The sequence below is a fragment of the Homarus americanus genome, unplaced genomic scaffold (assembly GCF_018991925.1).
Source record: "Homarus americanus isolate GMGI-L3 unplaced genomic scaffold, GMGI_Hamer_2.0 scaffold5589, whole genome shotgun sequence".
Classification (NCBI taxonomy): Eukaryota; Metazoa; Arthropoda; class Malacostraca; order Decapoda; family Nephropidae; genus Homarus; species Homarus americanus.
Genome location: NW_024736650.1, coordinates 5931802 through 5956867, shown reverse-complemented (window position 1 = coordinate 5956867; position 25066 = coordinate 5931802). Strand labels below are relative to the sequence as shown.

Here is a 25066-nt window from a genome sequence, read left to right as displayed (position 1 = left end):
TTACGTTAACTGACGTGTATGACCGTGGTCATTACAATAGTGTCACAGAGAGAATACACAGGACCTTTAAAACAACATTTGCAATCATGTGTGAAGATAATCCGCTTCATTGGCCAAAATTTCTAAGTCCCATGCAGTCGGCTCTGAACACGTCTGTTCATGCCACAACTGGGGTACAGCCTCATTTTGCTTTTTTTTCCGAGGCATGTACAGAGACAATTAGGAATTGACTTAGCTATAATAGAGAATGAGAGTAGTCAAGAGTTGAAAGAAGCCCATAGGTTGATAAAAGAGACGTCTGCCAGAATGTCACGAGAGACAAGGGAGAGAGCAAATAGATCGAGAACGAACCAAACTATGCAGTTAGGAGAGACAGTATGGGTGAGGAATGAATTTCCCAGCCCTGGGACCAGTAGGAAGTTGAATACCAAGTGGAAGGGTCCATACACTATAACAGAAATTATACGAGATGGTGCCGCGTATGAGTTGACTAACCCATTGGACGAAAGTGAGGTGATAAAGAGAGCGGCTGAGAAAGTAAAGAGATATGGAAGTAGAGACATGTTTGTTCAGCTGAATGAGCCCCTCCTCCCACCTTATGATTCTTCCTCGAACTCAGGTTCAGATGAAACAGATGAGGAAAGTGATAAAGGAAATGTGGAAGGTCAGCCTGCAAGCAGATTCCCTGTGAGGCAGAGGAGACCAGTAGTTAGAATGGATTTGTAGGACATACAGTTCCAGAATGTCACATCAATTGAATATTTTTGGCTTCCCAGTTTGATAGGGTTGATTTGTTTAATTATAAAGTTTTTGGTGGGGGAGACAGTTGCCCAGGTGGTTTGTCGGAATTTTTTTTTGGGTGTTGACTTTGTCAGTTGTAATGAAGTCACCCCGACATTGTAAAATACCAGTTCTGGTGAACTGAGGTGTAGAAACTTGTGAACTATGGGATCAACCGTGGTAGTGGTTGTCTGGAAAAATTTCTGTGGGTTGTTGACTGTCAGTAATGAAGTCACCCCGACAGTTTAAATACCAGTTCTTACGAACTGAAGTCCGGAAATCCAGTTGTTGCATATGTTGTCGAAGGGAGAAATCTCAGGTTTTTGTGTGTGTTGTTGGAAGTTTCTTTTGGGCTGTTGACTCATTCCGGGTAATGGAGTCACCCCGACCTTGAATACCAGCTCTTAGGAACTGTGAGATAGAAAATCCAGGTTTGTGTTATGAATCCCATTGTGTAATTATAGAAGCATAGTTTTGTGTTGAAAAGGTGAATTATTATTGAAACGGAGTAGTAATCTGAGGAAATGTCTGATGTAACTAATTCACCATTCATAGACAAGAATTTAAATTCCTTAGTATGTAATTTCATGCAGAGAACTTTTGTTGTGTATGTAATGTCAAAAGTATGTTGAGGTAACACTCTGATGAACTGTTAGGAACATGTTCCCTATACTGTATTGTACTGAAATAACGGAATTGATAAGATGTTGCATGTATAGGTAACGGAGACCCGAGTATGAGAAGTTTAGGTCTCCTTATAGTTTCCTTTTAATGATATACTGTTTACCAAAGTAGCAGAACTGTAAGCTGTTGTCCGATGTATATGGTAGCGGAGACGCTCGTGGGAAACGTTTGTCTCCTTATATTTTGTATTATGTATTAAGGTACTGTAATCACGAACTGTTAGGATGTTTTCATATGTATGTACAATACACTACCGCGTTAGTGCTTTTGCATATTATTCTGCATAATATGAATCTTTGGAAGGGGAAGGCTATGTACTGCGCACATCATTGTCATTCCTAAAATCCCCTTTTAATTCATATTACGCTACATAACATTCAAATCCACTGCGCTTGTAGAATCTCAGAAAACAGGAATCATTGATAAAGACTATCTCACCTAATGAATGATACGGAATTATTTGATGAATTGTACCCAGCTATGGGTATACAGTTGTACCCCACTTTACGCGGTCAATTGAACCCACAGGGTACCTCGTTAAGTGAACAACAGAACATATGGGATTAATTCCAATAAAGACTGGCCCGACCCCCAAACTCCACTTTTTGACGACACACAACTATGTTGTAGTAAAAATTTTATCTTAACTTTATGATGGTATGAACAAACAAGTAATATAGAAGAGGTTAGGTTAGGAAAAATAAAGGTTAAGTAAGGAAAAATAAAGGTTAGGTTAGGAAAAATAAAAGATAGGTGTAACACTTACGTTAGTAGAAGAGATGGGTCGGCATACGGGGATGGAGGCAGAGGGGAGGGAGGGAGGAGGAGGAGGGAGAGGCGAGGCAGGCGGTGGCGGGTGGGGCGAATCTAAAAATAGCGTCTCGAGCCGGACACTCTGCGCGTATATGGGTAGATGAACAGCGTTAAGTGAAAGTTCGGTTCTGGCGAGGCACCGCGTATATGAGAAATCGCGTTAAGTGAAACCGCGTAAAGCGGGGTACAACTGTATAATAGTAATTGTATGTACTCATAGCATTAAGGAAAACTCAAGGTATCTATAGGATGGTTGTGAGAGTCCAACTGATCCGGGCTAGTGTACTATCCGGGCTAAGTGTAGATCGTGGTTTGAAGGTCATACTATTAACGTCTGTGAATGTTTAGTGAACAACTTCTGCAGATATCAGATGAAAATACATGAGAAAAATGATCTGGAAAAGGATAAAGGTATCAGAACTATGTGAAATGTTGGAAGTGATCCAGAAACTATGCTTCAAAGAGAATATCTTGCATACCCACGGCATGAAAATACGATGCTAGGCTTTGTTCGGGTTGACACCTAGGCCGCCTCGGGCATACCGCATTGATATTATAACCCAATGAATTTACCCAGGAACTAGCAAACCAGAACCTTACCTTAGTGTGTAATTTAGGATTAAGATATGTACAGTACTCCCTCTTTATCGACGGATTTTTTATCGACGGTTTCGATTATCGACGGATTATTTAGACTCATCATACTCATCTGACTGGTCAGGCTTTTAATAAGCCTCAATCATCACACTTGTATATACTGTACACTGTATTGTTTACTGTAAGGACCGATGTTCACTTCAATAAATGAAATCGTAAGTTTGCTAGTATTTTTGTCCACTTATTATATTATTATTTATACACTATTATTTAAGGTTATGTGTAAAGGAAACGCATTAATGCTTAAAGGTACATTTATTCAACATATGCTAATAATAGTTAGAAAAATTACGTAACCATCACGGTATCGACGGTTTCTTTATCGACGGCCGTCTACAGAACGTAACCCCCGTCGATAAAGAGGGAGTACTGTATTTATAAAGCATAAGGTCACAATAGATAGGAAAATGGAGATGTGAGAACCATAAATATTCAAAGTGAAAATTAAAGATTGGAAACTGTAGGCCTAAACAGAGAGGAGCGCGGGACTCGGGGACATTACCCTTAATGATGCCTCAACTTTTCCCAACACAGGTCAGTGCCCTTCATCATGGTTTATTCAGCCCTAAAAAGACTTATCTAGCAGTTTTTACATCTTAAAACCTTGCCTGATGTTATAAAGTGAAGTCATAGTCTACTAGTGTGTGGTGACGAAAGTCCCTCAGGCATTATTCTTAGTGATGCCTCGACTTCTCCCAACACAGGACGCGATCTGAGCGCCTCTCGGGCGTCACCCATGACCACCTGTGAAGGCCACACCATGTGGGGGAGCGTCTGCTCACAGTGGTCCTGCACCTCCACTGTGAATCTGTAGATACCCTACATATCACCACCCAGGATCGGAGAAAATCACTGTATACTTGAGAAGTTTTGCTGTCGCTATGTGGAGCGACCTATAATACCAGGCGTGGAACCAGTACTGGTATGATTACCTGTACAGTGATATTCACATTAACAAAGGATATAATAAAACACATTCATTTATAGTTTATTGTAAAAGGACACCTAAAGAATGGTATACTGTACACATACAAGAGAAAGTGTTAGATTTTCAACAGTGGTTAAAGAAAAACTCATACATTCCTGTACTGTATATTATATTCCACACACACACATATATCAAGACTATGTTCCGCAACGTTATCCATTGTTTCAAATAAAAATTATAACAAACAAGTTTGTATCTATATTTATTGTATGTACAGTTGGCCAAGTGGGATATGAGAAATGTGGTAACAGCACAGGTGTGTGTGTGTGAGAGAGAAAGAGAGAGAACGTATGGATTTCTGATTCTTTGAGTCAGAGAGAATGAGCCGTTTGTTTTATCAATGATAAAAGTACTATAATAATTATGGCTGTTGTGTGTAGTAATGTTTGAGAAAGAATTCATAAAACCTCAATGCAATAACCATATAGTAATAAATGATGACAGTTGCAGTCACCAATTTAAATTATTCCAAACAAGTGAATCATTAAATGGCAGCAATACGTGTAGCAGCACTCTAGATTCTGGTTATTTTACTACATGTACCTCATTTAGAATGGTTTTAAGGGTACTGTATTAGCACTGAACATACTGTATATAGATATATAAGTACAGTACAGTATAGGATGTTTGGTATCTCAAAGCCATTCTACAGGGTGAGTCAAAAGTCTCCATACATAGGCAAAATGATCTTATTTATTATGCAATCACTTGTAAGTCACAAAATATGATCTATGTGGCCACCATTACACTGAATGCAAATACTGATGCGTTCCTCCCACTCATGGCGAAAGTGTGTTAACAAGTCTGGTGTTATGCACGCACATGCATCATGAATGCGTTCCTTTATGTGGCTCATGTTTTGTATCTTCACCTGGTACACCATGGCCTTCAAGTGCCCCCACAAGTAAAAATCAATGGGGGGGGGGGGTAAGGTCTGGGGACCTAGGAAGCCACTCCACGGGCCCACGGCGGCCAATCCAGTGAGCCGGAAATTGCTGATCCAGCCAGTGGCATACGCGGATACTGTAATGGGGTGGCGCCCCATGTTGCTGAAATGTAATGGTGGCCACATAGAGCATATTTTGTGACTTACAAGTGATTGTATAATAAAGTGATCATTTTGCCTATGTATGGAGACTTTTGACTCGCCCTGTATTATCAGAATTACGAATATAATCATCCATATGCCATCATGTTTTACCAATATCTTATAAAAGGCTACATCATTGTATAAGTCTAGTAACATGTTATTTTATTTTGCCAATGAAGTACCTTATATAATATAAACTCCTATAACATTTATAATTGTTGATAATTTGCAGACAGAGCATAAAAATAAAAACACAGACACTTGCACATACTGAAATGGACATTACTGCAGATGGCAAAATGGAAAGAATTACGTTGGGTTGTAATATATATCTAGTACTGTGTCCATCTTCCCTCCTCAACCATCGCCCACCGACTGTCTGGCATAGATGAGACGTAGTTTCAGACAAGCTGCGGTCAGGTGCGGAACATTTTCCATTCCTTAATAATTCGTTCGTTTGTAATGAATGAACTGATAACTGCAACATTTATCACTTATTATGATACAGTTATTACAAAAAGGTCTCACTAAGAATTTCTCAAACAATACACACACAACAGCCATAAACAGTGATAAGGCAACACAACTCATTCATTCTAACTTAAACACTCCCACACTCATACTGTATTGTGCAGTTTGGCTCCACTCCTGACTTTACCACTTAGGGCTGCCAATCCTCTCTCCCTGAGGTATGAACCCCGAATTCTGAAGTGTGAATTCGAATTATTCGCTATTCAGCGGGAGGGAGAAGGGTGGGGTGTGTCGGGGTAGGTGTCTTTCTACGGAGGGTGGGGATGACAGGGTACTAGGGGTAAGGACGGAAAGTGTACAGTATATTAATTGGGAAAGCTTACATTGCAGAATTACATTTTGACAATACCGACGGGGTTTCCTCAATTGAGTGTAACCGTCTAATGCTAGTCAGACGAAAGTACTTAATTTACAATAGGATGAAAGGGGGATAAATTCATGTTTTGTTTAACCCATTGACAATGAGATGAAACTTCCACAGCTGAATAAACAGAAGGCATAGTAAAGGGATTAATTAGCAATAAAAACAATCAAGAAGTAGGCAACACTTATTTACAGCAATACAAACTGTAGTGCACAAAAAATAGTTCAGTTGGCAACAGTCCGGTATACAATCAGCAAACCACATAATTTGTGCCATACAGTTTGGTTAATTGGAGAAAAAAATTATAATACTGTAATTATAATAATACAGTATTATTATTGTTATTATCAAATGTGCAGTTTGTGATGCAAAGCTGTTGTTTAAAAATGTTAAATAATAAAGTTCTATATTATGCACTGGACACGACGACAACCCTGGACAAAGAAGCAGGAGGAATCCTCGACTACCCATTCACCCCCTTACCCTTCTTGCCTCCAGCACCCAATTCCTACTCTGGTAGTTGAACCACCACAGACAATTTACAGAGTAGAATTATGTTGTGTCCTCCTATTATGAAGTAATATCATATTTGTTTGATTTTCAATGACAGTATCTGGTTTGCTGTGGGGCAGAAGCAACTCTGGTCAGCGTGAGCCAATCACAGATTATAGAGACAGCCCATCACCGCTAATCCGAGGTGATATGGTGGCCCCAAAGAATTACATGGTCACTCTTGACCTTCAACACCCATCGTTATGAACCATCAAGACAACCTTCTAGGTCAACGGTCAACGCAGTCGCATCATCGCTCTCCACAAAGAGGGCATTAGTAAATGGGCCATCGCTCAACGGCTGGGGATTTCGCAGCCCAATGTGCTCAAGTTGATCCATTGCTGGCAGGACTTCCATATACTGTACAAACAATACCTCAATACAGTAGTTGGGAATCGAACCCTGGACCTCTGCGTGTGAACAGGGATCACTACCACCAAGCCACGAGAAGAATAAAGGCAATCCGAGGCTTTGCTTTATTTCACACAAAGCCTGTTTATTCGTCTTAATGTTAAGCAACGTGAACCTCCATCGGGGATTACCCATGCCAACTATGTGGTCGAAGTAGCAGAGATCCAGGGTTTGACTCCCGACTAAATAGGTAATTTTTGTATATGGAAGTCCACGTTTATATGGATTGTTGAGTAAGAAGTTTTTGTATATGGAAGTCCACATGTATATGGATTGTTGAGTTACATACGCAGCCCCGTGTCTCCTAGCTGGGTCCAATTGTAAACACTTGGGAGCCAGAGAGGGAGAGGACTCCAGCAGTATTAATGGATCACAACAGAGCACAGTGGGAGTTGTTGCGGGCCAAGCCACAACTGGTGAGGAACCATGGAGCTTCTATGCCAGACCGGCTACAGGTGGTCATTGAGAAGGAGGGTGGTTGGAAGCGGTTCTGAACTACTGTTCTCAGTAAGGAAATAAGATGATTTAAAATTGTTTGTTACTGAACTATAGATGTGTGAAACAATAAATATCCAATACAAATTTTCTTTATATTTCCACTTAATGATTTATAACTTAAGTTTAAGGTCTGTAATTAATATGTTCATTGTAGATTGTTGAATAAGGTGAAATGTTGTGTGAAATATAATTAATTTTAACCCTTTATTACAACATCGGGCTATTTCATTCAGCTCAAGGGAACCCCTTCGTGTGTGAGAGGGTAAATCAAAATTACATACCCAAATAAGGACAAAAAATTAATTAAGTTATTTCTTTACAGTCACGGCAGCCATAGAAAAAGTTGCTGGTGTGGGAGTCACTCGTTTCGGCTACTTGTTCACAGTATTGTTATTTAGAATAAATGTCCTTTTCCATACATTCTGAGTACAAGGGTATTTTAATTGCACCTTATACTACTTGCCTGCTCTCTCTATATTCTGTGCTCGGTTCACGTTGACAGGAGTCAGCCTTTGCGATATGGTTACCAGATAATGGATTATCAAACAAATATGATTTTACTTTACAACATTGTGATCGTTGCTTGAAATACTGGGTATCACTAGTGCCCTGTATTTGTATTTTTATCATAACTGCCTCATGAAAATGAGAGGAAACATTATTCTACCCTGTAAATTGTCTGCAACCCAGAGTAGGAGTTGGGTGGTGGAGGCAGGGCAGGTGGAGTTGAGGGTTCCCTCTCATGCACAACATAGAAATTCTATTACTTTTAAGACCTTTAAGCAACGGCTATATCATTTGGCATCATCAATTGCCCATTTGATAAAAATAATAATAATAATGACACTGTCAATATTTGTTATCCATTTAACCTAACTGTTTAGTACAATTAAACCATATGGTTTGCTGATTCTATACCGGACAGCTGCCAAGTGAACTACTTTTGTTCAAATCAAGTTTATATTACAATAAATATGTGCTGTCCATTTCCTGATTGTTTTTAATGATTATTAATCCCTTCAGTACTATGTCTTTTTATATACCTTATTCTGGCTACCACCAGATGATTTTATTCAGCACGGGAAGTTCCATCTCGTATAGATTCAAATATATCCATACCCGGTAATCCATTTGCTAATAAATGCCCCCTTCTACAAAGGAACACCTTACTTAGGACATGAATTCATCCCCCTCTCATCCTATTGTAACTACTGTACAGTACTACAGTATAGCATTTTCATATGATTAGCACTAGACTATTATTCTCAACTGATGAAACCCCTGACTATATCAAAGCGTTACTCTGCACTGTGATTTCTCCCAACTGATATACACTTGCCCTCTTCACCACCTAGTACCCCATCACATCCCACAAAGACACCAACCCCGACACATCCCCCACTCTCCCTCCCGCTCACTAGTGAATACAGGTTTCACACTTCAGGGTTCGGGGGTTCACACCTGAGGGAGAGAGAGAGGATTGGCAATGCTAGGTGGTAAAGTCAGGAGTGGAGCCAACTTTACCCTCACACACCCACACTGTTAAAGGTCGAAGCTTGGCCAACTGTACATTAGCCTACTGGCAATTAATGAACATAAAAAAAAATAATTATTTTTTAGACCAATTCCTCTGGAGACCTGCTGAATAGTCAAAGAGCTTAGCATTTGTGAACTCCCCACTCATGTCCAAGATATAATGGAAGTAACTTCCCTGAACTTTGAGTGGAAGAGTCACCTTTGCCGAAAATCGACTTTGCTTTGCTGAGACCTGAAAATTAATAAAATGAGATAAATAATACAGGTACAAAATATTGGTTGGCCCTCAGACACTCATACATGTACTTTACTACTGTGAGGAAAAATTATATTTTTTCCGCTAGCTGTTACTCTACTTGTCCAAATAAGTACACTATGTCAGATGTAATACTTTCACACTTTAAAAGTTAATAAAGATTAAGCAAATACAGTAATGTATGACCAAAAATTTATGTACAGGCAGGGTCAGGAATTCATGATACAGTTAGGTCAGAGGGTAAGCGGGTCATTCCACGGCTACATAATGGTGAGTTGCTGTGCCGAACCTCCCCACCAACACACTTATTACTTGAATGACCTAACAACCATTGCGAGGGACACTACTGTTTGGGTTAATGTAAGAGGTTCATACATTGTTCTTGAGTAATCATCCAGATTAAAAAAAAAAAAATCAATAGGCATTACTTACAACAATATTGTTTGGTAAACATGATTTACAAACCTCAAACAGCGGCAGTTCGAGGTAATGAGCAGCTGCCCCTCACACCCCACCCACACACACAACCAACGTACACCCACACACACACAGCCAACGTATGGCCACGTGCGTGTGTATGGTATGGTGGGTTGACACAACGGGCTATAATACTTCCACCATATTTATATCTCTCTCTCTTTGTCTACCTGTCTACATGTGTCTTCAAAGCTACACTAACAATTTGCTGTAAATATTGCAACACTATGCTGTACATGCAGACCAAAGGCCGCTACTCAGAGTCATCCCAAGGGGGTGGCGAGTCGGGGTGGCCGCCTTGGGCCTTGCACTTCCAGGGCCCCACGCTCTCCTGGTTAGCAATTATACAGTTCAAATGCAACACATACACAATTAAAAGAAGGCTGTGCTGATTGGAAGCATTTTTGTGAAAGATTTATATATATTTAATCAGCAAATGAACACTTAACCTGACACAATGTCAGGTACAGGTAGGCTGGGGGACTAGTGGTCTCATATTATTGGCCTTGTGATGGAATGACAGGTCACCTTTTCTTGGGTGGGGGATCAGTGAGTCTCATAGCCTGAAGATACCTTGAATAAAGACGAAAGCTAGAGTATTTTTAGGGAGATTATGATACGGTAAGTATAAATGAGCAAAGTTGTATTCCTTCAACATTACATTACATAACATTTTAAAATATGGAGTGAGAAAGTAGAAAGGTGTGGGTGATTAGAGAGATGGAGTGGAAAAGAGTAGTAACATGCACCAGTGTTGCCAAGTGCTCTCCTCAACAGCTGATGTTTATCTTGCCACCAGGCAGTCACACAACAAGACCCTCAGTGGATGCTTGTCTTGATTCCTGTGTGTGTGTGTGTCAGGAACACACCTCACCACCATCAACACACACACACTCCAGCACTGTGTGAGATGCCCGTGTTTATTATTATATATTCTTGTTCGATCAGCCACCTTATGGTGTATGTTTTATCATTAATAATATAAAATATTAAATACTACTACAGACAAAATACAATATATAATCAGCAATTTGCATAAAAATTAAATAAGCCAAATAATAAGGCAAAAATAAGTCTCTTTCCCTTCACCACCGGTCTCCTCTTCACTCCATCACACAGTGTTGCGAATAAGTTACTCTATCTACAGAACTGAACAAAGAATTTATTTGAAATACTCTGCAACATTCAATGCCATAATATCAGGGGGCCGCATTCTCCAGACACCTCATCAGTTACGTACAGTAGCAGAGATACGATACCGTAACTTACAGTCCCGTAAATTTTGCATTCTCAAAATTTAATTACGGATCCATAAGCAATCTGTAACTCTTGTGTTTACCCTGAAAATTCAGTTCTCTCGTCCAAAGGTAGATGGCAGTGCAGGAGCTAGTTGGCCAATCGTCGCTCAGTTAACAAAATCATCAACCAATCACAAGAGAAGAAGAAATCAGCTGAGATCGACGCACGTGATAGTTGCTAGACATACTTCAAGCATCATTAGTGAAGATGGAATTATGTTTGAGTAATACTTGAGGAAAATGGTTAATTCTTAAGCCCCAGGTTAGGATGCCACACCAGCGTTTATGCAGCCCGGGCGCAAAAGTCGGGGAGGAGCTGTACTGTAAATACTGGGTAGGGTTATGTTGTTATCATGTCTATGTGACGCTTAACTTACCAAAGCTGATGTTATGTGACCACTGGCTTACTTTGTTACACATCCGACTTCCTTATTTTAATTTTGAGAAATACAGGTAAATGGAGACAAACACAACACAATATACAGTTTTGCTTCATTTTTTAAACATGATACTGTATTAGCATCACTTCTCATCATTCATTTATAGCATTGTGGCTCATATTAATAAATATCTTCCTTCCAAACTCGTGTGTCTAGTCTTAACCCAAAGCAATCTGCTTCGTTACCAGTTTCACACTGTGTGTTGGTGGGGAGGTTCGGCACAGCGACTCGCCCTCAAGTAAGGGTGGAATGGCCTACTCACCATCTGGTCTGACTGTATCTGTACTGTACAGTATAAACAAAGGACTCCCGACTATGCAAAATCAATGAATCTAATGATAATACAATTGAATTCTATGAAAATTACCTTTCAGATAGAATTGACAAGGTGTGGGAGATAATTGTTTTTTTAAAGTGTTTTTATATGGATACAGTAAAGTAATAAAAATAAAAGCAAGACTCTGCAATATGAATAAGGAGTCAAGTTATTCTTCCCTCTTTTCTGGTAGCCTTTTCTTCTCTAGAAATCTCCCTTGGAGAGATAGTGAAATAACAAAATACTGTACTGGAATGGATTTTTAAGTTGGAATGGTTGGAAAGACTACCCAGAATGTACCCATAAGTTTCTTTTATATTAATGGAAAAGGCTGCCTTGTTTATGAAATTTTAGTATTAATCAGGTATCTGCACATCTCTTTTTTGTGTTAAAGTTTAGGGACATGCATAATTTGGTTAAACTGTAAAGATTTTTAGTGCATGTATAGGGACCTGACAAATTTTAAGTGCAGCACTGTATATCAACTGTACAGTCTTTACTATTTACCCCAGTATGTTTCAAATCTTTTTATATATGAATAAAGTACTGTATACTGCACAAAATATATAGGATTTAGTTTTTAGGATGATGGAAAAAATTGGGATAGTCAGGAAACTGGAAGCAAACAGTTCATTTTACAGGGACTAAAGGTAAAACAAAACTAAAAAAATGGTAAATTAATACTGTAACATATTCAGATAAAATTAAAGAACAATGAGGCTTTACCTTCTCCAGTGGCACAGTCATGGATCTGTGGTGACCAAAAGGTGCAAAGGTTAGGAAAACCAGATCCTTTCCCCCTTTCTTGAGAATAAGATATTTTACAGAGCGCAGGGTGTACATCCAACATATAGCCATAGTGCCCCAGCCTAGAAAGAGAAAAAATAATGTAGTAAGTACAGTAATAACTTTTGAAGTAATGATTCAATTACTGTATATTATAAAAATATTAACTTACCAGTAACTATTTCATTTATCCATTTTCTAAACTGTACTGAACTGAATACAATACAGTACTGGGTATACATAGTCATACCAAAATTCTGCCAAGTAACAGGACCTCTGTATAACCTTTCATGATCATACAATAAATAATAATTTTTGACACTTTGATAATGCACATATCAAATATGAATTCTGGTGAATACCGGTATGTTTAAGTTATAACATGGTTTGCTTAATTTACCATAATTATCATGGTAATAAATGTACTGTACTGTACTTTATTTGTGAAAATTTATTGCCTGACATTTTTTGGTAGGATCTTAATGTTCATTTGGTTTCATTCACATAATGCAAATTTGGTGAGGACCAAGGAAAAATGAAGGATTAACCATGAAATCCCCTTTCTAACTCTTATATACAGGTACACTATGTATACAGTTATGTGCTGTATATTGTATACAGTACAGGGTATTTGCTTAATAAGCAGATGGACTGGGCCAATGAGGTCTTGACATCAGTGGCTGGAATTTATGTAAACAATTATTTAATCTCCACAAAGGCAACAAGTCCTAAAAAAAAAAAAAAAGGTAATATAAAACCCATGATTTATCCCTCTCAAAAGAAGAGAAAGGAGACTGGCTCAAGCAATGACATCACAAAAGTAACTGTGCATCACTTGTTCACAGGGTCAGTCATGCAGGTCTTCCAGGTGTCAACTTCATTTATTATTAGCAGACCTCCACACTCCCATGAGAAGAAAGAGGTTTCTGAACAACTTAATTCCATGGTCATCATTATATAAAGGAATGATGTTGGCATTCTTTTTGAGCAGAGCCTGGTGGATTGCGCATCAGCTAAAAGATAACTTACTCGGGACCCTTGGGGTCCCTTAGAAAAGGCCTCCCAAAGTCAATCAGTCAAAACTCTTGAATGTTTCAGAAATTATTTACAGTAGAGGGGCCCCTCCAAGTTCGAGGATTTTTACTTCACGATTCTCGGTTATTTGCAGACGACACCCTGGATGTACCCAAGAATGTCTGTGGGTAGTTTTAAAGTTGACGGCATTTTTGCGGCTGGGACAGGGAGCCATTCATTCTAGAGACAGTAAATTTGTTTACCTGTATTGTAAATATGTGTGTGTGTGTAGACACACACACACACAAAACACATACAAATAAATAATAATTGGAAAATCCTCTCACAAATAATCAGAAACAAATTTATTAAAAATGTGACAAGTCTACCCTGGAGTCCATTCTCTATTACAGTACTTCACTAATAGAGCACGGACTTGAGGGTAGAATGTCACATTTTTAATAAATTTGTTTCTGATTATTTGTGAGAGGATTTTCCAATTATTATTTATTTGTACGTGTTTTGTAACACAAACACACACACACACACACACATACAATACTACAGGTAAAAGAAATAATTGTCCTAAGGGCAAACACATAAAGTGAATATATTTCTTTGTACTGTACAGAAGTAAAAATGTACCAAAGTACCCCCCCCCCACCCCCGCTCCACGGATTTGGCGATTCGCAGCCATTTTGAGAACCTAACCCCCGCAAATTTGGGGGGCCCCCTGCACTGTAATTGTAAAATAAAGCAAGCTTGTCAAATCCCCCTAGATATTCAACAAGCCTGACCATCCAATGATCTGATATGTGAGGAATCCACTTAAGTGGAAGATATGGGAAGCATAACGTGTCTAATGGTAGACCCTGTTGCCATATGGCAACACGAAAATTGTGACCAAGTCTCAGGTTGCTGATCTGACTTTCTACACACAATTGCAGGGTCTCAATTGTTTCTCTTACTATTGACAACACAACATACATACTGTATAATGTTTCTCACTTTTGATTTTTTTAAATTTTTGTATTTCTTTTTGGTTCTTTGTTATTATTATTATAATTTTTAATTTTATTTACTGTACTATGTATTATTATTAATATTATTATTACAGTATTATTATGATTACATTTTCGCCCCCCAGGCCCCGATGTGGGTCAGTGACCTGTGCCCGGGTGGGGTAATCCCCAAAAAAAATAATTAAAGCTGGTTCTAGAAAAAGAGAGGACAAACCTCAAGCTCCCTGTGGCCACATAATCCTTGAGGCAGCTAAGCAGCAGCTACTTAGGTCCCCTCTGAGAGATGAGCTCACTATGGTTGCCATCAATGACCTCCAACAAGGATGCACTGTCCCAAAGGTTTCATGTCCACAGAATGTAAATAGGTTCATTAAACAGAAAAATTATACCTATAACGCCAGAAATATGGAAGCTCCAAGTCGTGACATCCCTATTATCAAAACCCACAACCCTGCACAAACTAGATTAGATTTCAAAACATGTAATAGTCTCACCTGAAAGTAGCAGGTTAAGAAAGCTACATTATATTTTCCTAAACACTTTACCCACAAACAAAACAAGATTTCTAAGTTCTTTCCATTTATGACTGAGTTACCATGATGCTTTTCCCATCTTAATTCATAAAAAAAACTTTCAAATTCCCAGGTATTCTTCCTGGAAATCCTTTAAAATGAGTCAATCAATCGAACACAGCAACAGTTCAACTCTAACTGAAGTTTTAATGAAACAAGAGCATAATAAATTAAGGTTATCTAACAAAACACCTCCACTCTCACTTACAAGTGGTAAATTGAAGAACTTTTGTGTTTTCAAATCATCACAGACCATGATCAATAATTCATTTTTGCAGACCGATTGTAAACGATTCATTAACTTCTAAGATCAACATAAGGCAGTAAGGCATTTAGAAACTTTGACTTATAATAAATTTATTTTCAAGTGAAGGAAGAGCCATATTTAAATTAGACGCCCACCAACATCCAATGACAAAAGATTGAAATTCCATGTTTGTGAACCGTCATTACCCAGGTCACATGGCACTATGAACCACCCACCCCTAACCTTGGGGTTACACTCAGACCAAGCATTGCTTATTTGTTTAAGTCCCTAAATTTACAATAGTCAACCTCTTTGTTAAATTTAGGACTGTAAAATTAATTAAATTACAATATATTTCCATCAGAGAAATATAAGCTGTTGTAAGTGCAAATCAACAACGGTGACTCAATGAGAGAACTATTAGGTAGATTAGTATGCCCCTGTGATTTCTGTGCATTATTTGGAGTACCTGTAATAGGTCCTGTGGGAAAATACCAATATGATGCAGAAGGATAGATCAAATTTGCAGGAAAAAGGAGCTAATTGCACCCAAAATACCTAAATATTTAGTTTAGGTATGCAAGAACAGTAAAGTAAAGTACAATGGACTTTTTTTTTTACAGGGATTAGCCCACCCGGGCACAGGTCACTGACCCACATTGGGGGCCTGGGGGGCAAAAATGTAATAGTAATAGTAGTAATAATAATAATAATAATAATAATAATAATAATAATAATAATAATAATAATAATAATAATAATAATAATAATAATAATAATAATAATAAAGAACCATAAAGAAATACAAAAATGAAAAAAGGTCAAAAGTGAGAAACAATATACTGTATGTACAGTATGTTGTGTTGTCAATCGTAAGAGAAACAATTGAGACCCTGCAATTGTGTGTAAATGAGGCAGAAAGTCAGATCAGCAACCTGGGACTTGGTCACAATTTTCGTGATGCCATATGGCAGCAGGGTCTACCATAGACAACACATTATGCTTCCAATATCTTTCCAGGTGGTAGTACCTCTCTGCTTGGTAGCTGCCACAACATTTCTCCTAAAAATTCAAGGTAATAAGGACCTTTACCTGTAAAGCTAAACCACAAACTTACATCTGCTATTGTACAGTACAGTACCAAAAAAAATAAATAAGTAAAATAAAAAAAATAAACAAATTCTAATCTCTTCAAAACCACAAATCAAGTGGAGGAATTGCAATTAGTAAAATGTTGTTTTTCCGTAATTTTCTCCTCATACAATATATACAGTACAGTACAGTACAGGTCAAATAAGAATGAGCCAAGGTGGATGACCAGAAAACTTAAACATGACATAGGAATAAAGAAAGGAATATATAAGAAATTAAAGGGAGGGGAGGGGCAGCTCAGAAATAGGTATAACGAACTATCTAGGAATGTTAAGAAAAATGTAAGGAAAGCAAAGAGAGACTATGAAATCAAAATAGCAAGAGAATCCAAGGCGAATCCCAAGGGATTTTTCCAGGTATATAGGACAATGGTCAAGGACAAAGTTGGGCCTTTAAAGTCAGGGAGGGGAGAAGTGATAAATGGCAGTGAAGAAATAAGCAAAGCATTGAACAGCTACTTCTTATCAGTTTTCACAGAAGAAATTTGCAATGAAATTCCAGAGGTGGAACTGATATTTAAAGGAAAGGAAGAAGAGAAATTAAAGAATATCACTATCAGAAAAGAGGATGTTCTTAAGAAAATAAATAAACTGAAGAAATCAAAATCCCCAGGGCCGGATGAAATTTTCCCTCGAGTCTTGAAAGAGTGTAGGGAACAGATTAGCGGACCCCTCGTAAACTTATTTACAAAATCATTAGACACTGGGGTTGTGCCAGACTTGTGGAAACAGGCAAATGTAGTACCCATATTCAAAAAGGGAGACAGAGCATCAGCATCAAATTACCGGCCGATCAGTTTGACGTCAGTAGTAGGGAAATTTCTTGAATCAATTATAGCAGATAGCATCCGATCGCATCTAGAGAAAAGCAAATTAATCTACGACTCTCAACATGGGTTTACAAAGGGAAAATATTGTCTAACAAATCTGCTAACGTTTTTTAGGAAAGTCTTCGAGGTGGTAGATAATGACGAAAATTACGATGTTATTTACTTAGACTTTAGCAAAGCATTTGACAGAGTACCGCATCAGAGGCTTCTGAGAAAAATTAAGGCTCATGGTATCGAGGGGAAAGTTTTAAATTGGATAAAATCATGGCTCACCGATAAAACGCAGAGGGTCAGCGTAGATGGTGTTAAATCTGAGTGGGGCCGTGTAACCAGTGGGGTTCCCCAGGGGTCAGTACTAGGCCCACTCTTGTTCATAATCTACATAAACGATCTAGATACTGGGATCAGCAGTGACATAAGCAAGTTTGGATGACACCAAAATAGGGCGGCAAATTAATTCAGGGCAGGATGCAAATGCATTACAGGAGGATCTAAATAAACTGCAGGGGTGGTCTGAAAAATGGCAAATGAAATTCAACACCAGCAAGTGCAGCGTACTTAATATTGGAAGAACAAATACTTATAATGTATACAGCCTTAACAACATCAACCTAGAGCAGTCGACTTGTGAAAGAGACCTAGGGGTACTTGTAAGCCCGGACCTACGGCCTAGAAAACAGTGCGTTAATGTTCGAAATAAGGCAAACAGAGTATTGGGTTTTATATCTAGAAGTGTAAGTAACAAGAGTGCAGAGGTCTTATTGCAACTATATCTTGCGCTAGTCAGGCCGCACCTCGATTATGCGGTTCAGTTCTGGTGCCCCTATTATAGAATGGATATAAATTCACTAGAGTCGGTACAGCGAAGAATGACAAAAATGATTCCGGGACTTAGAAACCTTCCATATCAGGATAGGTTAAAGAAACTTAACTTGCATTCCCTAAAAAGACGAAGAGTGCGGGGAGATATGATAGAAGTATTTAAGTGGGTGAAAGGAATCAATAAAGGGGATATAGATAAAGTTCTTATAATATCCGAGCAGGATAGGACTCGGAGCAACGGATTCAAGTTGGATAAGTTTAGGTTTAGGAGGGAGATAGGAAGAAACTGGTTCACAAACAGGGTGGTGGACGAGTGGAACAAGCTTAGCAACTTTGTAGTAAGTGCGGGAACTCTGGAAAGTTTCAAAAGGAGGCTAGATAGATTCATGGATGATAGAGAGTGGTAGTAACTCTCGACAGGAGCTGCCATGCACAGGCCAACCGGCCTATTGTAGACTCCTTATTTTCTTATGTTCTTATGTTAATTACTGTATATATAATGGACCATATCTGTTTTCCATCAAGTGTCCCAACTGTCAATCAACATATCTACCAACCAACACCTAACCTATCCTAAATAAAAATATTACATCAAAATGAGATTAGGTTAGGGTTGGTTGGTTTGTAGTGGCTCCTCTCCCCTACAACTCCCAACTGAGCTCCGGCTGCGCGCCTACCAGCCAATCAGTGTACAGCCAGCTACGCCGAGAGACTAGGTCTATGCAGTGGACGTAGGGGTACGATCGCCGACCTAGTCTCGACCTTCAACCTCCAGCTCAGGATCAGAGCGTTTCACACCTTACGCTTAAGCCGCTGTGATTGGCTCTCTCGCTACGCTCATCCCAAATCCTGATCCTCGTAAATTGTATAAATACGGCCATGCCTGGCCAGGGAGACCATTATACACTCGGCTAACGGCCCAGCAACATCTCTCACAGCTCCTCACCACCCAGCTTCCTCAGAAACCTCCTCGCCCTACAGGACCTTTGAGCAAGCTTCTCCTCACCTAGTCACTCCTAAGCACTGCACTGTACAACAATATATATACAGAAAGCGCATTGTGAGTTTCCTTCCTCCATCCCATCCTGAGTGTGAACACAAAAACCATCATTACGCTACAGGTTCATGTTATCCCATCTCAATAGATCTACAGTATATACAGTACTTGTAATGTTGCAGTCGCTGGAGGCATTCACATGGAAGTTTGCTGGAAGTGTTCAGATATTGTTAAGCATTTTAAGTTAAAATCCCCTGAAACAGCAAAAATGGCAGTAGATGGACGTGGTCCTTTTGAGGGAAAAAACCTGAAAAACAAAAGTACTGTACAAGAATTGAAATTCATGCTCTTCAATATAAATTAGTCAAAAATATTTAGCTTGGGTGTGTAAATAAAGGTAAGTACTACGGGAGCATCCACAGTCTTTGTTTACATGTCAAGAAATGAATGATGATCCAATCGGGCTGTTTATTATGATTTAACAAGATTGAATTTGTTCATTTTTTCTAGAGACGTTGTTTGGATGATAGTAAGAATATCGAAACAACAAAGCACAGGTTAGGAAGTTAGGTGAGGTAAGCAAGGTTAGGTAAATTAAGTAAGGTTAGGCAAGGTTCTAATAAGTTCTATGCATTGTCATTTCGATTTTCTTTCTTAGTATCATCCAAACAACATCTGAAAATTTGGTGCAATTCCACTAAGTCCTTCTGGTGCTAAATGTCTCCTCCACCATTATCAATGAGCCAAACTACCCTACCGAACTTAACCTAAAATACTAGCTACAGTTTTCGTGATTATTTTATATTATTCTAAAAGAAAAATATAACTTCTAAGAAAATAACTGTTGAAACAGACATGGGGAACACTTGACATTGCCTCCTAGACACAAATAATTGTTTAAAATTACTTTAATTGTCACAAAGTAAAAAAAATCCAAAATCTTCAATAAAAAAAAATGGTTAATATTTAGAAATTGCCAACACCTTCTAAACACCGAAAACATGAATAGGGTAAAGTTTCTATAGTTTTAGTATTTTTAAAGGTAAGGTCAGGTTTTCAAAAGTTTGTTTAGTGATTTTTTTTTTAATTTTACCCCACATTTTGCCTCTACTTCAAAGCCCTGCCCACTTTCAACAAGTAATATTGTTGTTAATTTTATCAGTTAAAATACAAAAAAAAAATCCGACAGAAACATGATAGAATAAATATGTTTCGTTTTTTCTTTCTCCCTTTTGAAGACTCAGTGGTAATCAGTCCAGTATATATGTAGGTGTTGGCAGCTTCTAAAAATTTACCCAAAAAATTCCTCTGGTAAGTGCATGTTAAAATCAAGTAATTACCATAAACAATTACCTTTAAATACATATAGAATACTGTATTACTAAATATATGGTGCTCTACCTATGTGTTCATATCTGGAACAATATTTTTTTACCTATGAAGAAGCTTCCAATTGCGATGCCATTTTTATACTCCCCAAAATTTATTCTTCTCCACCACGGTAACGTTTTATCACCTTCTTCTGTGCGTACAGGAACATTTCTCATTGTAGTAAACGCAAAGTGGCTCAGGTACAACCAGAAGAAAAACTGAGATATTGCAAACATGTTCATCAACTTGAAGAACCTTGAATTTTCATATCTAAACAGTATAGTATCTTTTGGAACAGCATATTCATGTTCTAATATTAAGCGAGAGTTATTTCTTGAAGTTGGAGACCGATGATAACTTGGAGGAGGTTGACGGTGCTGGCTCCTACAGGGTGTTCTCCACTGTTTTACTGCTGCTTCACACAAACTTGTACGGTATAATAAATTACACCGTACTCGACACTCTTTCGCAATTAAAATAAATCGTGACACCGTCATTTCTCATCACCCACGGTACTGTAAGGTGTAGGAGAGATAGTCTGACTGTTTACGATATATTTTGGTGGTGTTCAGACTAAACCTTCACATTCAGGTATGTGCTTCATGGCTTCCCTGATCCAACACAAGAGTTTACCTACTTTGGTTTATTTTGAACAGTAGCAAATCCAAGACTTTAAAGTTTGAATGTATAAAAAACTGACCAGTCGCAATAAATTAATAAATAAATAAATGTATTTATTTATTTATAATAGAATGCCCCCCCCCCACCTTCCTCCCTCGGTAAACTCTCAAAGGTACAGTCACCCAAAAAGTCCTGTCGTGAACCATGACCCCCGAGATTCACTCTTGAATCCGAAGCATTTATGGACAGAATAATGTATCAGTGTCTACTGCTTCAGGTTCACGAGTCTGAATCGTGGTTCGCGACAGGACTTTTTGGGTGACTGTAATTTAGCGGACAATTGGATTAGTAGTGGACTTCTGTTGACAGTATTTTATTTTGGCTGACATCAGGCGATTTTATTCGGTTTAGGAAGGGCCAATGCCACCTAAAAAGTTATTATTTTATATATTTTCCGCCACTTATCAGCTTATATATTATTTCAGTATATCCAAAAGGATAGGTAGGTTTGCTGAAGAAAAAATCGGCAAAAAAATGGATCACATTTCAATTTTCAGGGGCGGATCCAGGGGGAACGTGGGGAGTCCGGACACCCTTTTCATCAGGAAATTCCAATACTATTCTTTTTTCTTTAATGCAGTATTGGATTCAGGCATTTTTGTATAGTAAAAGTGATGACTATTGACTCAGAATATCACTTAATATCAAGTGGACATGGCTTCAATATGGCCACAATATACCCATGATATTGGTCAGTTTTCTAAACATTTTCTGGGGGATTACAACGCCCAAAAAACCTCACCCCAAGATGGATGGGCTCCTGTGCTCGCCATGTATACTATCGTGGACAAAAGTTCGCTCCCTGTGGTGGAACTGAGTCACAATCTCCGAACTGACTTACCCTGACTGATTGCGGGTGTGCTGTTTTGTTTCATTTGGGGTCGATACTGCTTCAGTTTTGGAGGGAGTGAACTTTTGCCCACAATAGTACCCCCACCCACAACTTCTTGAAACCTCCTCTCTTTATATACGCGGATCGGCCCCTGATCTTACACATACACAAAAAAATACATAAATGAAGACTTTCCTGAACATACACAACACACTTCATATTAACCTCGCGAATCCCATTTCAGACGAATCCAGATTGTGTGTGGGAATAGTTCACCTACCAGCTAGTGCAACGTAATAGGAACCTCCATATCTTTAATCAGGACCTTTGATATCGAAAGTGTTCTTACATATCTATAAAAAAATTAAAGACGTAATGTATCAAAAGTAGTGTAAACTTAAATGATACACCAATTCATTATTTTTGTCATGATTCTTATTTGAATGATTTATAAATGAAGTACATCAAATTATCAATATACAGTATCACTAAACAATAAAATTTCAGTTTATTGCATAACACTTTAATTGAGCCCTTATTACATGAATATTTTTAGTTATTATAAATATTTCCATCAAGTATATCATAGGGAAGTACTAGTGAAGGTCTTACGCCACTCTCTCCTCTGCTGTCTCCCCTTGGGCTATCATGGTAAACAAACAAGAACTATTGCTAACTCAACTCTTGACTTACTGACAGTTTATCGACGTTAAGAAGTGAGTATGAGCTTTATGATGATTATAAATGAGAATTATATTTCTAATACTTTGAAAATATACTTACTGTAACTGTATCTAAGTTAATGGTCAGTAGTCACCACTGATACTGCTACTTAATGTTAACCCGGTAACAGTTAAACTAGGTCCTCCAAAAATCCTATTAAAATCATAAACTACTCGTAAATATACCTTCCGGAATACTGTCAGGTTTATAAAGAATGTGAAAATCCAGTTGTGAATCACTCGTTTAAGTATTCTAATTAACATATAGAGCAACTGATAATATTGAAAGTGAAGGCCTTAAATATTTAGTGGCTACTGAAGTAATCCAACAGTAGTTAAAAGATACTAGTACTTGAATGATGAACTTGACTTTCAGGTCCTCACTCACCAGAGAAACTGGACCTTGGTGGTTGGGTTAGGTTAGGTTAGGTTTATACCATTCAATCTATCTCAGGCTTAAATTTGTTCTAGTGCAGTGTTGAGTGATGAGTTACCTGAGAATGGAGTTTGTAAAAGGTTGAGTAATACTTGAGAGTGGCCCGGTCTTAGCAACTACCTGATGAAATTTCTCCATCGAAGATAAAGGTTTTCTTGGTAATTTATGAGAAAACCGCTTCCATCAGAAAACTTTTATGGACTTCCTTTGTTTTTTACTTGTTGTTTTGGTGATTGTAAGTAGTTTAGCAACAACTTTATATTTTCATTTATTATTATATTTATTTTTTGTTTTCTTATATCAATGATTATACAACAGCTGTAGTGAGCAGGGCATGAAGGATGAGGGAAGTTGCTGGTTAAAAGGCGGTGAAAAACTATCATATGACATGAAAGTGATGTGTCTGTGTGCTTTGTATGTGAAGAAATTAATTATTTACCATAAATGCTCCTCCAAAAAGTTAGCTTAGTCAGCTTGTGTTGTCTTCTGCCCTCTTTGCTTACAACCGGCCAGCTCAGTCCAAACGTACTCTCACATCCACAAAAAACGTAAAATTACACCATGAAGCTTCAAGAAAGTTGCTTTCATTGGTTTCGTTGGTAACAGATATCAAAATCAGTACTTTTTGTTTAATAGGGCAGAACCCTATGGCTAGGAATTTCGGAAAGGTTAGGTAGTTTTCTTTGGTTGGTTAGGTCAGGTTCTATTAAGTTCTAGTAAATGTCGCCTCTTTTAAAATTCTTACTATAATGAAAAGAATATTTATGAAAAAACTAAAAAATTGAACAACTCCTTCTGGAGGTAGCGGTAGCTCTAAAAACAATCAAAATATGCAAAATGGGCAGAGGAAGACATTCAAACGTTATCTTGCCACCAGTTCCATGTTTAAGAAATACTGGTAACTAGTGTTTTAGTATAAATTTAGCTCTGACAGGTTAGTGTTCTCATTTTGTGAACCAAAAAATATAGGTTGTAAGAATATTTTGTTGTTAGGTGCAGAATGTTTTTAATTTTTTTGTGTTGGATGAAAAAAGGAAAAAAGATTGGAGTTGCTATTTGATTACTATCCTGAAAAAAAAAACTTCAGGAATAAGAACAACAGCAATAATCTCTTACCTGAAAGTAACCATCGACGGATCCGAAAAGGGTATACCATATGTACACATGGCTCCACATGTAAAAAAAAAAGAAAAAAAAATCTTGAAAGTGAAGTGATGCAAAATATACTTGTGCATTTTTGTGTATTTATGAGGTAAGAAAGCTTTTATCTTCTATGGAAGAATTTTTCCAGGTAGCTGCTAAGGCTGGACCACTCTCGTCACATATTACTAAAGGTTTAAAGAATGAATGCCCCTTTATTATCTTTTTTTTCTATAATACCCTGTAGTCGACAATTGTGGCATGCTCTTAGCACCAATTTGAGAAAATTTCTCAAAAGAAGATACAGGAGTAAAAGCTCTTTACGATTTTAGCAATTTAGTTCAAACAACAATTCCTTCGAATGTTCCCTTTAAATATGTAGATTTTAGATAAAAAGTACAAAGAGACCTTACTGGTATTGCCTCCCAGTCTTGAAACAGTAGTAAAGTGATGCACATATGTATTACTCAAAATGCATATCCTCATCTGTTTTTGTCATTTTCATGGGGTAAGACTTTTTAAAGAAATCTTTTTCTTCTAATGAGAAATTTGGTGTTAAGGACACACCACGGTCGTCAAGTAATATATATATATTTTTTCTGTAATGTTTAACTTTAGGGCCACCACCTGTTTAATGTGTTCAAAACCATCATCAGAGGACAGTGTATGAGGTGACCAAGAAAACAGACTAACAGAAGGAAGATGATGTGCAGGTTAGGCAAAAGATATGGAACATGGAAAACATTGTAAGA

General features: G+C 38.0%; 2 protein-coding genes across 3 annotated transcripts in view; one reads left to right on the top strand and one right to left on the bottom strand.

The window, feature by feature from the left end:
* Positions 1–3910: 3910 nt before the first annotated feature.
* Positions 3911–21114, bottom strand: LOC121872318 (transmembrane protein 223-like). Its single transcript, XM_042375030.1, has 3 exons — positions 20568–21114; positions 12418–12560; positions 3911–9136 (listed from the first exon to the last, which is right to left on the bottom strand). Exons 1-3 carry the CDS (start codon positions 20998–21000, stop codon positions 8978–8980), a joined length of 735 nt encoding a protein of 244 aa, XP_042230964.1. The 5' UTR covers positions 21001–21114; the 3' UTR covers positions 3911–8977.
* Positions 21115–22603: 1489 nt separating this feature from the next.
* LOC121872317 (WD repeat-containing protein 48-like) overlaps positions 22604–25066 on the top strand; it is a 50278-nt gene continuing 47815 nt past the window's right edge. The window contains exons 1-2 of one of the 2 annotated variants that reach the window (XM_042375029.1): positions 22618–22732; positions 24971–25066. The gene's annotated coding sequence lies outside the window, so the exon portion shown is untranslated. Of the gene's footprint in view, positions 22733–24970 lie in introns of both variants that reach the window. The other variant, XM_042375028.1, reaches the window with a different exon arrangement.